The sequence below is a fragment of the Erpetoichthys calabaricus genome, chromosome 8 (genome assembly GCF_900747795.2).
Source record: "Erpetoichthys calabaricus chromosome 8, fErpCal1.3, whole genome shotgun sequence".
NCBI lineage: Eukaryota > Metazoa > Chordata > Cladistia > Polypteriformes > Polypteridae > Erpetoichthys > Erpetoichthys calabaricus.
Genome location: NC_041401.2, coordinates 142,368,700 through 142,384,694, shown reverse-complemented (window position 1 = coordinate 142,384,694; position 15,995 = coordinate 142,368,700). Strand labels below are relative to the sequence as shown.

Genomic DNA, 15,995 nt, shown 5'->3' with positions numbered 1-15,995 from the left:
ATATATATATATAACACACATATATATATATACACACATATATATATATATATATATACCACACATATATATATATATATATATACACACATATATATATATATATATATATACACACATATTATATATATATATATATATACACACAATATATATATTATATATATATATATATATATATATATATATATATATATATATATATATATATATATATATAATACACATATATATATATATTTATATACACATATATACATATATATATATATTATATATATATATATATAATATATATACACACATATATACATATATATATACACATATATTTTAAATCACCTGTAGCTCGCAAACCGTTTCACCTATTGACTTGAAATTTGGTACACATATACTACGTCACGTCTACTATTCGCTTTCGGGGTGATGATTTTATTACTCTTTTTATCTTTATTTTATTTTATTGTAGAATCAACTCACAGCTGCGCGCACCAGTGCGGCCGTGGCGGATGCGTACGGGTGCCGTTTTCATTCCCTACCACCTTCGCTAATCATTCTTGAGGCAGATTGAAGACTTAAGTGCCAGCTTAACTGAAAAATTAAAGAAAACATACTAAGTTATCGCAACACAAAAAACTAACTTAATCAGTTTTAACGGGAAAAGATGCCGACGAAAGAAGAGAAGCAAGAAAGAAGAGCTGCTCATTAAGCAGCAAGCGCATCAACCTCTGAGCAAACGAATGGTAAACGTACAGAGAAAGAGGATAAATAACATGAATGCTCATGTCAAGTGTATTCACTCCACGTTATCGTGCAGTGCGCTGTAACTGGTATTTTGATAAAAGAATTTGAACAACATATAAGAAGCATATAAATTGTTAAACAGTAAAACGTTAACATTTAAGAAGTAAAGATACATTGAGTACTACTGCAGTGCTTTCGGGTATAGTACATTTTTGTTTCCCATTACATGCATAAATGTATACATTTTTTGGTGTACCTACACGAGAACACGCGACATGACCCGGCAGTTAAAAGTTTCTCGCTCCAGCAATTTTAACTCTGTTACAAAGTTATCTAAAGTCTCGTTTACATCTCGTGTCTTCTCATTAAACTTGTATCTCGCGAATATGGTATTGCAAACGGCAGCGGGAGCGTTTCTATAAACTCAATTTAAACTTACGGTTTACACCGTGCTTTGAAGATGCATAGTACGCGACATGTGTTTCGCCGTAATTGTGGGATCATCAGGCGTACACACTCACTGCACTCCCTTACGGGAATTGAACCTCGGACGTCAGCGCTAAAGGCGAAGCCCCTAACGTTGTGCCACGGCGTGTGGTTCGTTCATTTGACAGCATGTAGATCGGGGTAATTACATTGCAGGCATTCGTAGTCTGATTCACAATCTGATTGTATGGGTGGTTACCTACCAGGTAACGCTTGTGGTTGGTCAGCAAGTCGGCTAACTTCTGCCACGGTGCCCTCTTTCAGTTGCGAGAAGCAGATCATAGAATGGTTGAAACAGTTTAATATATATAACAAAATCCCCGCGCTTCGCAGGGGCGAATATGGTATTGCAAACAGCAGCGGGAGCGTTTCTATAAACTTAAAGTTACGGTTTATACCATGCTTTGTTTCATATTCTTTTCCTACCTTATCAATTGTGTAATGTGTTTTTTGAACAGGTTTGATTCATCGAAGTGATCACTCCTGCTGCGTTCAGTCACTTGACGTGAGCCGCTCTCTTGTGTGATGTTGCGATGTCCACGGGTTTATTTAATGTTAGCTAAGACCCGGCAGTTAAAAGTTTCTCGCTACAGCAATTTTAACTCTGTTACAAAGTGATCCAAACTCTCGTTTATACCTCGTGTCTTCTCATTAAACTTGTATCTCGCGAATATGGCATTGCAAACGGCAGCGGGAGCATTTCTATAAAGTTAATTTAAGGTTACGGTTTACACCGTGCTTTTTTAAACCTCGTGTCTTCTCATTAAACTTGTATCTCACGAATATGGTATTGCAAACGGCAGCGGGAGCGTTTCTATAAACTTAATTTAAACTTACGGTTTACACCGTGCTTTTTTTATACCTTGTGTCTTATGAAGATGCTTGTATGCGTCACTCACTCACTTCTTATTGTTTCGCTGCCTTGTCAATTGTGTAATGAATGTTTTCTTCAGCGCTCTTTGGGGCTCCTCCTTCTTTTCTAGATACTGAGTTCACAGTCAGTTCACGTGATTACGTGGGAGGCGTGATGACGCGACACGCAACTCCGTCTCCTACGGCCATCTTGCTGCCTTCCATTACAGTATATGGACAAAAAAGAGGTTCCAGTTATGACCATTACGCGTAGAATTTCGAAATGAAACCTGCCTAACTTTTGTAAGTAAGCTGTAAGGAATGAGCCTGCCAAATTTCAGCCTTCTACCTACACGGGAAGTTGGAGAATTAGTGATGAGTGAGTGAGTGAGTGAGTCAGTCAGTCAGTGAGGGCTTTGCCTTTTATTACTATAGATATACATATACATATATATACATATATACATATATATATATATATATATACACATATACATACATACATATACAGTAATCCCTCCTCCATCGCGGGGGTTGCGTTCCAGAGCCATCCGCGAAATAAGAAAATCCGCAAAGTAGAAACCATATGTTTATATGGTTATTTTTATATTGTCATGCTTGGGTCACAGATTTGCGCAGAAACACAGGAGGTTGTAGAGAGACAGGAACGTTATTCAAACACTGCAAACAAACATTTGTCTCTTTTTCAAAAGTTTAAACTGTGCTCCATGACAAGACAGAGATGACAGTTCCGTCTCACAATTAAAAGAATGCAAACATATCTTCCTCTTCAAAGGAGTGCGCGTCAGGAGCAGATGTCAGAGAGATAGAGAAAAGCAAACAAATCAATAGGGCTGTTTGGCTTTTAAGTATGCGAAGCACCGCAGCACAAAGCTGTTGAAGGCGGCAGCTCACATCCCCTCCGTCAGGAGCAGAGAGAGAGAGAGAGAGAGAGAGAGAGAGAGAGAGAGAGAGAGAGAGAGAGAGAGAGAGAGAGAGAGAGAGAGAGAGAAAAACAAACAAGCAAAAATCAATACGTGCCCTTCGAGCTTTTAAGTATGCGAAGCACTGTGCAGCATGTTGCTTCAGGAAGCAGCTGCACAGAAGGTAGCAACGTGAAGATAATCTTTCAGCATTTTTACACGAGCGTCCGTATCGTCTAGGTGTGCTAACAGCCCCCCTGCTCAATCCCCCCTACGTCAGGATCAGAGAAAGTCAGCGCAAGAGAAAGAGAGAGAAAAGTAAGTTGGGTAGCTTCTCAGCCATCTGCCAATAGCATCCCTTGTATGAAATCAACTGGGCAAACCAACTAAGGAAGCATGTACCAGAAATTAAAAGAACCATTGTCTGCAGAAATCCGCGAACCAGCAAAAAATCCGCGATATATATTTAAATATGCTTACATATAAAATCCGCGATGGAGTGAAGCCACGAAAGGCGAAGCGCGATACAGCGAGGGATTACTGTACATATATATACATATACATACATATACATATATACACATATATATACATATACACATATATATACATATACACACATATATACATATACACACATATATACACATATATACATACATACACACACATACAGTACTATGCAAAAGTTTTAGGCAGGTGTGAAAAAATGCTGTAAACAAAGAATGCTTTCAGAAATATAAATAATGATTGTTTATTGTTATCAATTTACAAAATGCAAAGTGAGCGAACAAAAGAAAAATCTAAATCAAATCAATATTTGATGTTACTAATTTTTGCCTTCAAACCAACATCAATTCTTGCACACTTGCACAAAGTCAGGGATTTTGTAGGATTATAGTCAGGTGTATGATCAACCAGTTACAGTAATCCCTCCTCCATCGCGGGGGTTGCGTTCCAGAGCCACCCGCGAAATAGGAAAATCCGCGAAGTAGAAACCATATGTTTATATGGTTATTTTTAGAATGTCATGTTTGGGTCACAGATTTGCGCAGAAACACAGGAGGTTGTAGAGAGACAGGAACGTTATTCAAACACTGCAAACAAACATTTGTCTCTTTTTCAAAAGTTTAAACTGTGCTCCATGACAAGACAGAGATGACAGTTCTGTCTCACAATTAAAAGAATGCAAACATAAAGGAGTGCAAAGCAAGCAGTCAAAAAAAAAAATCAATAGGGCTTTTTTGGCTTTTAAGTATGCGAAGCACCGCCGGTACAAAGCTGTTGAAGGCGGCAGCTCACACCCCCTCTGTCAGGAGCAGGAAGAGAGATAGAGAGAGACAGATAAAAAAAATCAATACGTGCCCTTTGAGCTTTTAAGTATGCGAAGCTCCGTGCAGCATGTCCTTCAGGAAGCAGCTGCACACAGCCCCCCTGCTCACACCCCCCTACGTCAGCGCAAGAGAGAGAGAGAGAGAGAGAGAGAGAAAGTAAGCTGGATAGCTTCTCAGCCATCTGCCAATAGCGTCCCTTGTATGAAATCAACTGGGCAAACCAACTGAGGAAGCATGTACCAGAAATTAAAAGACCTATTGTCCGCAGAAACCCGCGAAGCAGCGAAAAATCCGCGATATATATTTAAATATGCTTACATATAAAATCCGCGATGGAGTGAAGCCGCGAAAGGCGAAGCGCGATATAGCGAGGGATCACTGTATACCAAAGAGGTGCTAATGATCATCAATGTCACATGTAGGTTGAAACACAGTCATTAACTGAAACAGAAACAGCTGTGTAGGAGGCTTAAAACTGGGTGAGGAACAGCCAAACTCTGCTACCAAGGTGAGGTTGTGGAAGACAGTTTCATGTCATGGCAAGATTGAGCACAGCAACAAGAGACAAGGTAGTTATACTGCATCAGCAAGGTCTCTCCCAGACAAAGATTTCAAAGCAGACTGGGGTTTCAAGATGTGCTGTTCAAGCTTTTGAAGAAGCACAAAGAAACGGGCAACGTTGAGGATCGTAGACACAGTGGTCAGCCAAGGAAACTTAGTGCAGCAGATAAAAGACACATCAAGCTTATTAACCTACGAAATCGGAAGATGTACAGCAGTGCCATCACCTCAGAACTGGCAGAAACCAGTGGGACCCAGGTACACCCATCTACTGTCCGGAGAAGTCTGGCCAGAAGTGGTCTTCATGAAAGAGCTGCAGCCAAAAAACCATACCTCCGACGTGGAAACAAGGCCAAGTAACTCAAGTATGCACGAAAACATAGGAACTGGGGTGCAGAAAAATGGCAGCAGGTGCTCTGGACTTCTCAATGCTGAGAAATACAGGCAGATATTTATCCATCATGCAATACCACCAGGGAGGCGTATGATTGGCCCCAAATGTATTCTGCAGCAGGACAACGACCCCAAACACACAGCCAAAGTCATTAAGAACTATCTTCAGCGTAAAGAAGAACAAGAAATTTAAGTGATGGTATGGAACCCCAGAGAGCCCTGATCTCAACATCATCGAGTGTGTCTGGGATTACATGAAGAGACAGAAGGCTGTGAGGAAGCATATTTCCACAAAAGATCTGTGGTTAGTTCTCCAAGATGTTTGGAACAACCTACCAGCCGAGTTCCTTCAAAAACTGTGTGCAAGTGTACCTAGAAGAATTGATTCTATTTTGAAGACAAAGGGTGGTCACACCAAATATTGATTTGATTTAGATTTCTCTTTTGTTCATTCACTGCATTTTGTTGATTGATGAATATAAATGCTTAACACTTCCATTTTTGAAAGTATTCTTTGTTTACAGCATTTTTTCACACCTGCCTAAAACTTTTGCACACTACTGTATATATATGTGTATTCATATATATGTAGATGAATATTTTAGCAGTCTCAAAAAATACAGGTAACATAGCTCCTCTGAAACCTCCTGCAAAAGAATATAATTTTTCTGCATAACAATACATTGTTAACTTGTCAATCACTGCATTCCTGGCACCATTTGTATTAATTTTAAGATTTTCATTTCATGCCTGGTGGCAAACCAGTATCTCTTGCTGCAAATATAGAAAAAGTATACATACAAAAAAACAAAACTGTCTAATTAAACTATAGGATCAGGTAGCCAGGGGATAAACAAAGGAAATGATATAAAGTCAATTTTTTAAAATAAAGAAGCCACATAGTTCAGAACACCAACTGCACATTAGAGGATTAGAACACTTACAAAAGAGAAATAAGCACAAACCTGTCTCTCTTCCAGCAGCCGATCTGCATGTATAGTACTTAAACACAGCTGTTCCTTAACAGTCATAAGTTCCACTTTTAGCTCCTCTAACTCAGTTTTCAACTCAGAAATTTTGCACACATATTCCTGCAGTTGTTGTGCTCTCTCTTTCAGAGTTGTTTCTGTTTTTGCCAGTGACTCCTCAGCACAATTCTGTGTAATCAAACAAATTTTAGAATATATTGGAAAAAAAAAAAGTATACCTGTATATTTCAAAGGCTCAAACTGAATATTTTAGATAGGTCGTTACATGCTCTAATTAGTCATGTTGCATTTTGTGGACTGCTAACAACCTTGTAGAAAACAAGAGTGAGAACATGTTTGTAACAAAACAAGTTGAAGCCAAGCTAAAATAAAGCCAATAAAATGGCACATAATAGTAAAAAATGCAATTCATAAAATCACAACTAAATGAGATGAAAAATAAAGCACAGAGGCAAACCACTATGTGGGAAAGGATGACAAATATACATAAATATCCAGTCTGAATGACAATCTATCATGACTTGTATTTTCTCTGGTTCATAACAACTCTGACTAATGCGTATACACTACTAAATATTCTGTGGTTTTGGGTTGTTTGGAATAGAGGGGCAACACAAAATATATTTAAGAAAATGCAACTGAAATGGTAAAATACAAGTTGGATGGCTGTTCATACAAATAATTAGCTCAAAGCACATTTAACACATTTAATGTACATTATGTGCTATTTATGACAAAAATATTAATGAATAAAAACGTAAAAAGTTTAATGTATCATAATTTCAGAAAATAACAAAATTGTCTTATTAGTCATAAGTTTTCTCTTTAGTAATTTGTGTGCATTTGGTATGTTATTTAATTTCTTGTAATAAGCTAAATTTCCCTCTTGCAACAAATAAATTACTGTCTATCCATCAATATATCTAGATGCTGACCAATATTGTACAGTGCTCTGAAGCAATCTAAGACTTTATAGAATATTATCCTTCCTTGAAGCTTCTTAATTTACTTTTGCAGGGTCGCAGAGAGCAGGAGCCTATTCTGACATGGATAATTTGTTAGAACATAAAACATTCAGATGGACAAATGGAAAATTAAATATCCAAATGACTAAGAGAAAAATGAAGTTCTGATAAATTCTAATTCTATGCAGCACCAACAACTGCTGTTATAAATAAGAAAATGAATTTAGGAAGCACTGCTTTGGTTTATTTGCTTCTTGAAATATTTATATTTGATCAATTGTCAGACTTTATTGAGGGAAAAAAATTATAAAATAAACAAACCTAATATCACATTATAAATTTCATCAGCTCATTTTTCTACATAAACACCGTTTACAAAGTGCTGTTGTATGCATAATGAACGAAACTTACATTAGATGCCTATGAATAGATTATAGAACTACGACAGCAGAGTTGACCGATTTTCCTCTCCTGACTTGCATGAATTTGATGCAACCTGTTTGCGAGATCCTGGGCACTGGCAATTATATAATCTTTTCCACTGATACATGTCAATAAAAAATAGCTGTTTGAAATACTGCTAACTCAGCATGGCACACAATACTGCAAGAAGAGGCGTGTATCATGTGAAACAGATAATAACTGGAAGGGTGAATAACTCTATATACCAAAGAGAACAGAGATTTAAAATACATCTAACACTAAGTGATGCTGAAAATAAACAAGACACAAATACTTACAAGCATTCTTTCTGTTCCAGAATGCTTTGTCTGGTTATCTTCAAGTTGTATAAGGAAATCCTGAATTTGGGCATTCTTAGTTGTTACTTCAGTTTTTAATCTGTCAACTTCATCGTTAAGACTTAACATCTTTTGCTTTAAGTCAGTGGACTCAGCAAATAGCTGACCCTTCTCGGACCCAATTTCTTCAATATGAGTTTGTAATTTCACAACTTCATTTTGCAGCATCTCAATCTCTCCTGTTTTTCTCAAAATTATTTCATTTAACTCAAGAAGCTGAGCATTCAAAAGAGATTTCTCAGTCTTAAGATGGTCTGCTTCCATAGAAACATCAAGTCTTTTTTGCAGCTCAGCTTCAAGGTCAGCTACCTTTGCAGGTAGATGTTTTAAAGAAAGTATTTCAGCTTGTCTCTTCTCTTCTGTACCTTTTGCTTGTACTTCAGCCTCCACCAACTGACACTCCCTTTCTCTTAAGAGATCTTCTAGTTCTTGCGTTTTGGTAGATAAATGTGCAGCTTCAGCCTCTTGCTCAGTAAGATGAGCTTTAAGTAGGTTATACTCTTCCTGTAGACTATGATGTTGAAGTTTCTCATTTTGTAGGCTTTTGCCAAGTTTTTCCATTTCAGATCTGAAATGTGCTTCTTGTTTTTGAAGCAATTGTTGGAGTGTCTCTCTTTCTATGCAAGCATTCTCCATTTGTTGTTCCAATTCTTTCACACGGGCATCTGACAACTGAATGTGTTCTGTAGCCAGCTCTTGTTGTAAACGTTCTTCCTGCCATAGTTCATGCTGAAGACTTCCTCTGTTATCTAACCTGTCTAAAGGTAAGTCTTCCTGAGAATCACTAATTTCATGACAGTTAGGGCCAAGCTGGTCTATCTCTTCTTGCAGTTTGTAAATGACTTCATGTAGTCGTTCAACTTCATCAGCCTTGTCTTGTCGAAGACGATCCAGGTCTCCCACATAGCGCTCTATTTGAGACTTCATATCTTCTGCCTCTGAATTTTTTTCTTCGAGCATCTAAAAACCATTTAAAAAATAAAATCAGCATACAACAATCCTCAGAAATATTTTCTTCAAGCATCTAAAAACATAAAAAATTAAAACTACCATACATCAATTACCTACAGTATTTAAGATGACCTCAACATTCTGTAGGCTTGGGAATCCTTAAATGCAAGATCTATTCTAATTAAATCATTTAGGTATCCCATGCCTTCATCAGTTCTACCTCCATCACAATGCATTTTTTCCAAAAAAAAATGAGGCAAACTAAAGGAACACACTGTGCTGAGTGGTGTATTAACAGTTCACTATGCAGTAATGAAAACTATCTTACATGGTGATACAATAGTAGTTGAAACAAACACGCTAAGAACATAATACAATAAAGGTTTGACATTCCCAAATGTTTATGAAACATATTCTACAATTTTATTACTTTGGAGAGCTCGTGGATGATGTTGCTTTCTTTGGTCATACATTTAACCTTTCACATCTATCTAGGACGTCTCTGCTCATTAAGTCTATTGTTAATCCCATCAAATGGCAAAAATTATCCAAATATCATAAACAGTTACATCCTGCAAGCTTTGAAACCCTTGTACAGTATCAGACATGTAGAGGAGTACTACCACAGAGAACATCTCAGTACTGTGATGAACCTTAGGCCAAGAAATGCATGACTCCATAAACAAATGTCTACATGGGATAAGCTGCTAGATGCCACAGTGTAAATAAATGGCCCATACCACTTGGGGATGAAATGCAATATAACTAGTGACCACACAGAGAGAATGTGGCAGAGAAGGTACAGACTCATTCATGATCCTCAGTGAAATTCAGTCTCTGACTCAGAAATAAACTTTGATAAAAATATAAAGGGATACGTATCTGCTAAAGTAAAACAGGAAACAGAACAGTCCGTTATCTATCTGAAGGAAGAGTGGCCTGGAGTAAGAGGTAATTAAGAGTTTGAGATGACACCGCTTAAAACGAAATGGGACTTGTCACAAAATAAAATAACTACAACTCTTATGATTCAGTGGTTTCTAATAAATAGAAACTATGCAGATATAATAGGAGTTTTAAGGGCCAGTGACATAGAAAAATAAAAAAAATTACAAATTAAAAACTATGCTAAAATATTTAAATAGAATGTGTTTTTAATTTCTTCCCCAATTATTTAATATAATAAATACAAACGGTCATTCAACTTTAACTATCAAATATAAATGAAGGAACACTTATTTACCTTGTTGTTTAATTCATGTTCTTGCTGTAGTCTCAAAAGCTGATCATTTAAATGGTCAATTTCTTGATTCTTCTCTTCTAGCAATGCCTGAGGTAACTGCATCACTGAGGATGTGCTATCTGGATCAATCCTCCTGTGTTCTTGCAAATTGGTTATGATATCCTTGTAAATTAAAAAGAAGTATTTCTTTGATTTACCTTCACACTACTAAAACCTATTAGAGAAATTAAACATCTTAAACTCTTTACAAAGGCCTTTTGCTTACAAGATTCATTTACTGAAAAAATGATAGCTAAAATGAGTCAACTGCTTTTATATATATTGTATTTCACTTGTTACCTCTATATGCATTCAGGTTCTCTTAATTTGGTTAAATTTACATATTAAAGTTGGGCATCTACAGCATAGAATATTCAACAGAGTAAAATATTTAAAATTCCTTGAATTGTTTTCATTTCCTTGCCACATTTTCTTAACTTCAATATTTACAGTAAGTACACTACGTTATATACTGTTGTATACAGGGCCAGCTTTGGAAATACCTGAATTCATTATGAATAATTAAATGAATGTAACAACACAGGTAATTGGTAATTTACAGTAAATGCGCATCACTTGCACATGATGGTAATGAATGCAAAATAACGGTCACTTAACAACAGATAACCTGACCACTGCATATACAATGTTCCGTAATAAAGATACACATGTAAAGAAACATAATATTGGCATTTCAATAATTACAAACTACAAATAATATTCCATAATGAAAACTTTGGAGTGAGTGTTTATCCACACTTGAGCAATATTATTGACAAAACAGTATACCTTTAGTTGAATAATCTCATTTTGCAGACTGTTGACTTTAGAAGTGTTGGTTTTTGCTTGCAGGCCCAATTGAATGTTTATCTGTATTAATTCTTCAGATTTACTGAGCAAATCTCTTTCTAAATGTTCTATCTGATTAATTAAAATTGCATTCTGCAAAACAAGAAGGGCTGTTAGTACTGTATACAAAGCTACATAGTTTTAATGTGGGAATCACAATGGCAATATGCAAGATATTTAAATGAACAAAATATGTCCATGTAAAGGAAAAAAAATGATATCCAGAACAAACAAACTGCTTTTTCATTCAAAGTTAATAAGAATCTGTAACCTGAAGATGTTAGCTTTGTGCTTGGTAAAAATTAATTTATACTGGACTATCACAATTAAAACACACCAGTCTTGTACAATATGCTGAACCAATGCAATTCCCCATTATGCATAAGTAAATTGACTTCAAAGTATAGAAGGAATGCAATATGGTTTTATAAAGTACGCTGAAACACTGTAAACACAGTGGGTGAATGAAGGATGAATAGACATTTTAAAAAGACCCTTACAAATGTTTTTGAATACCACATAAAATATTACATTGCATGTTTTATTTTACTGTGATGTCACACAGCAGACTTTATGTTTATAGACATGAGTAACTGTTACTTTGGTACAGTATAAGGACCAACAGAGGCTAACCTGAAACACAATGGTGATATTGAACAATCATCTGGTATCAGGATACTATTTTGAAATTTCTTATGGAGACTATCTAAAATTATTAATTAAAATTATCATTATGAAAATCACCAAAATCACTAATACTGTACACACTGATGAGTACTGTGTAAAGAATACCATTTTTGTTTTTTTGTTTTAATTATGAGATTTTCTGATAGAAATTAAAACTAAAAGCTTCAAAGTTCCAAAGCGAGTTTTTAATTGACATTTATAAGATTTAGTTCTATGATTAAACTTCATTATTAGAAGGATAAAATTTGGATTGTTAGTAAGCCTTTCACTAACTGGTTTCATGACTTCTAGTTGTACCTAAAAAAAAAAAACCACAAAGCACAAGGATAATATATACAAATGCTCTAAAGTGATAGAGTCTTAGTATTAGACCAAATTATTAAAACAGCTGACATGCTTTACTTCTAATTCTTTAGTCTTGTATTTTCAGGAAATCACTGACTATTGCCATGTATAAGAACTTAAAGAGGAGGGTATCTATTATTTTATGTTTAATGCCTTTGGAATAAATTATAAGATGGAATCTCATGATCATTATTAAGCAAACTGATTTAAACACAGTTGTGTACTATTATCTTATAGATCTATAATGTACATAACAAAACAGTGATGCTCTGATTGATGGGCAACCAATCTAAATCTGATGATTTTCATTACAAATTACTAAATTGGTCATCAATAAATTGGCTAATCTCAACAGACTATTTCTGTAAAATCTAGTTTTCTAAGCTCGAAACAATTTAGTTCTAGTGTTTCTTTGAGGAAGCACATATCATTTTGCTACCAGCACTCACCTGTAAACAGAGAGCTAACAGTCAGGAATACTGGCTTTCATATTAAAGAAAGTGGACAAAAAAAAAAACTGAAAAAAAGACATTTTTGAAGTCATTATTTTTTCTATCTATACCTGGAGTAGAAAATCTTAAGAAGAAATTAAAACAGAAGCTCATTAAATGAGTTCAAATCTTTTCATTTTGTCCTTTTATTAAAATGGAAATTCTGTGTTTGAGTGTGAATAGTGACTATACTTGGATTTAGAATACTACCTCACATTTTTAATTAGAAAAAGAATAGTCAGGAAAGAATTAGCTCTCACTGTTTTAAGTATAGACTTTTTACCTTAAAAGCCAAATGTGTGTATTTTACAAGTAAACTTGTTAGGCATATTAGTCTTATTTATAATTGATGAATGTCTTATGAACAGCCCCAATTTGCTGGGTTTGCTAATGACCTTGTTCACTGATTTTTTCCATGAAAATTTGCCGTACAGATGCCTCTTGATGTTTTGCAAGGCCAGTGTGACAACACAGAGGTGTAGTAACCAATTTTGAAGATGGATGTTACTATTCAGTGGGGTTCTCTTATCACTGGTTATGCTGGAGCTTATATCTATCTCTGTATTATATCTATCTATCTATCTATATATATATATATATATATATATATATATATATATATATATATATATATATATATATATATATATATATATATATATACACACACACATATCTATCTATATATATATATATATATATATATACACACATATATATATATATATATATATATATATATACCCTGTATATATACACACAGTACTGTGCAAAAATTTTAGGCAGGTGTGAAAAAATGCTGTAAACAAAGAATGCTTTCAAAAATTGAAGTGTTACTCATTTATTTTCATCAATCAACAAAATGCATTGGATGAACAAAAGGGAAATCTAAATCAAATCAATATTTGTTGTGACCACCCTTTGCCTTCAAAACAGCATCAATTCTTCTTGGTACACTTGCACACAGTTTTTGAAGGAACTCGGCTGGTAGGTTGTTCCAAACATCTTGGAGAACTAACCACAGATCTTCTGTGGATGTAGGCTTCCTCACATCCTTCTGTCTCTTCATGTAATCCCAGACACACTCGATGATATTGAGATCAGGGCTCTCTGGGGGCTATACAATCACTTCCTGGACTACTTCTTTATGCTGAAGATAGTGCTTAATGACTTTGGCTGTATGTTTGGGGTCGTTGTCCTGCTGCAGAATAAATTTGGGGCCAATCATTCACCTCCCTGATGGTATTGCACGATGGATAAGTATTTGCCTGTATTTCTCAGCATTGAGAACACCATTAATCCTGACCAAATCTCCAACTCCATTTGCAGAAATGCAGCCCCAAACGTTCAAGGAACCTCCACCATGCTTCACTGTTGCCTGCAGACACTCATTATTGTACCGCTCTCCAGCCCTTCGACGAACAAACTGCCTTCTGCTACAGCCAAATATTTCACATTTTGACTCATCAGTCCAGAGCACCTGCTGCCATTTTTCTGCACCCCAGTTTCTATGTTTTCGTGCATACTTGAGTCGCTTGGCCTTGTTTCCACATTGGAGGTATGGCTTTTTGGCTGCAGCTCTTCCATGAAGACCACTTCTGGCCAGACTTCTCCGGACAGTAGATGGGTGTACCTGGGTCCCACTGGTTTCTGCTAGTTCTGAGCTGATGGTACTGCTGGACATCTTCCGATTTCGAAGGGTAATAAGCTTGATGTGTCTTTCATCTGCTGCACTAAGTTTCCTTGGCCGACCACTGTGTCTACGATTCTCAACGTTGCCCATTTCTTTGTGCTTCTTCATAAGAGCTTGAACAGCACATCTTGAAACCCCAGTCTGCTTTGAAATCTTTGTCTGGGAGAGACCTTGCTGATGCAGTATAACTACCTTGTGTCTTGTTGCTGTGCTCAATCTTGCCATGACATGAAACTGTCTTCCACAACCTCACCTTGGTAGCAGAGTCTGGCTGTTCCTTACCCAGTTTTAAGCCTCCTACACAGCTGTTTCTGTTTCAGTTAATGACTGTGTTTCAACCTACGTGTGACATTGATGATCATTAGCACCTGTTTGGTATAATTGGTTGATCATACACCTGACTATAATCCTACAAAATCCCTGATTTTGTGCAAGTGTACCTATAAGAATTGATGCTGGTTTGAAGGCAAAAGGTAGTACAGAAATCCCTCCTCCATCGCAGGGGTTGCGTTCCAGAGCCACCCGCGAAATAAGAAAATCCGCGAAGTAGAAACCATATGTTTATATGGTTATTTTTATATTGTCATGCTTGGGTCACAGATTTGCGCAGAAACACAGGAGGTTGTAGAGAGACAGGAACGTTATTCAAACACTGCAAACAAACATTTGTCTCTTTTTCAAAAGTTTAAACTGTGCTCCATGACAAGACAGAGATGACAGTTCCGTCTCACAATTAAAAGAATGCAAACATATCTTCCTCTTCAAAGGAGTGCGCATCAGGAGCACAGAATGTCAGAAAGACAGAGGAAAGCAAACAAATCAATAGGGCTGTTTGGCTTTTAAGTATGCGAAGCACTGCGGCACAAAGCTGTTGAAGGCGGCAGCTCACACCTCCTCCATCAGGAGCAGACAAAGAGAGAGAGAGGGACAGAGAAAAACAAACAAGCAAAAATCAATACGTGTCCTTCGAGCTTTTAAGTATGCGAAGCACCGTGCAGCCTGTCGCTTCAGGAAGCAGCTGCAAAGAAGGTAGCAACGTGAAGATAATCTTTCAGCATTTTTAGACAAGCGTCCGTATCGTCTAGGTGTGCGAACAGCCCCCCTGCTCACACCCCCTACGTCAGGATCAGAGAAAGTCAGCACAAGAGAGAGAGAGAGAGAGAAAAGTAATTTGGGTAGCTTCTCAGCCATCTGCCAATAGCGTCCCTTGTATGAAATCAACTGGGCAAACCAACTGAGGAAGCATGTACCAGAAATTAAAAGACCCATTGTCCGCAGAAATCCGCGAACCAGCAAAAAATCTGCGATATATATTTAAATATGCTTACATATAAAATCCGCGATAGAGTGAAAGGTGAAGCGTGATATAGCGAGGGATCACTGTAACACCAAATATTGATTTGATTTAGATTTTTCTTTTGTTTGCTCACTTTGCATTTTGTAAACTGATAACAACAATCAATCATTATTTATATTTCTGAAAGCATTCTTTGTTTACAACATTTTTTCACACCTGCCTAAAACTTTTGCACAGTACTATATATATATATATATATATATATATTGTGATATTTGCCCGGACATCACCAGTTGGAGAGCACATCTTTATCAAAATATATTTCTTTATTTTCTTCCAGTTCACACAACTCA

The 15,995-nt window shown here is 36.3% G+C and overlaps 1 protein-coding gene across 1 annotated transcript in view; it reads right to left on the bottom strand.

Moving 5' to 3' along the window:
* The window catches only part of pcnt (pericentrin), a 245,819-nt gene that overhangs the window by 82,498 nt on the left and 147,326 nt on the right, over window positions 1-15,995 (bottom strand). The window contains 4 exon segments of the mRNA XM_051931264.1: window positions 6,259-6,450; window positions 7,988-9,007; window positions 10,242-10,403; window positions 11,070-11,222. Of these exon segments, the coding sequence (XP_051787224.1) occupies window positions 6,259-6,450; window positions 7,988-9,007; window positions 10,242-10,403; window positions 11,070-11,222 (1,527 nt within the window).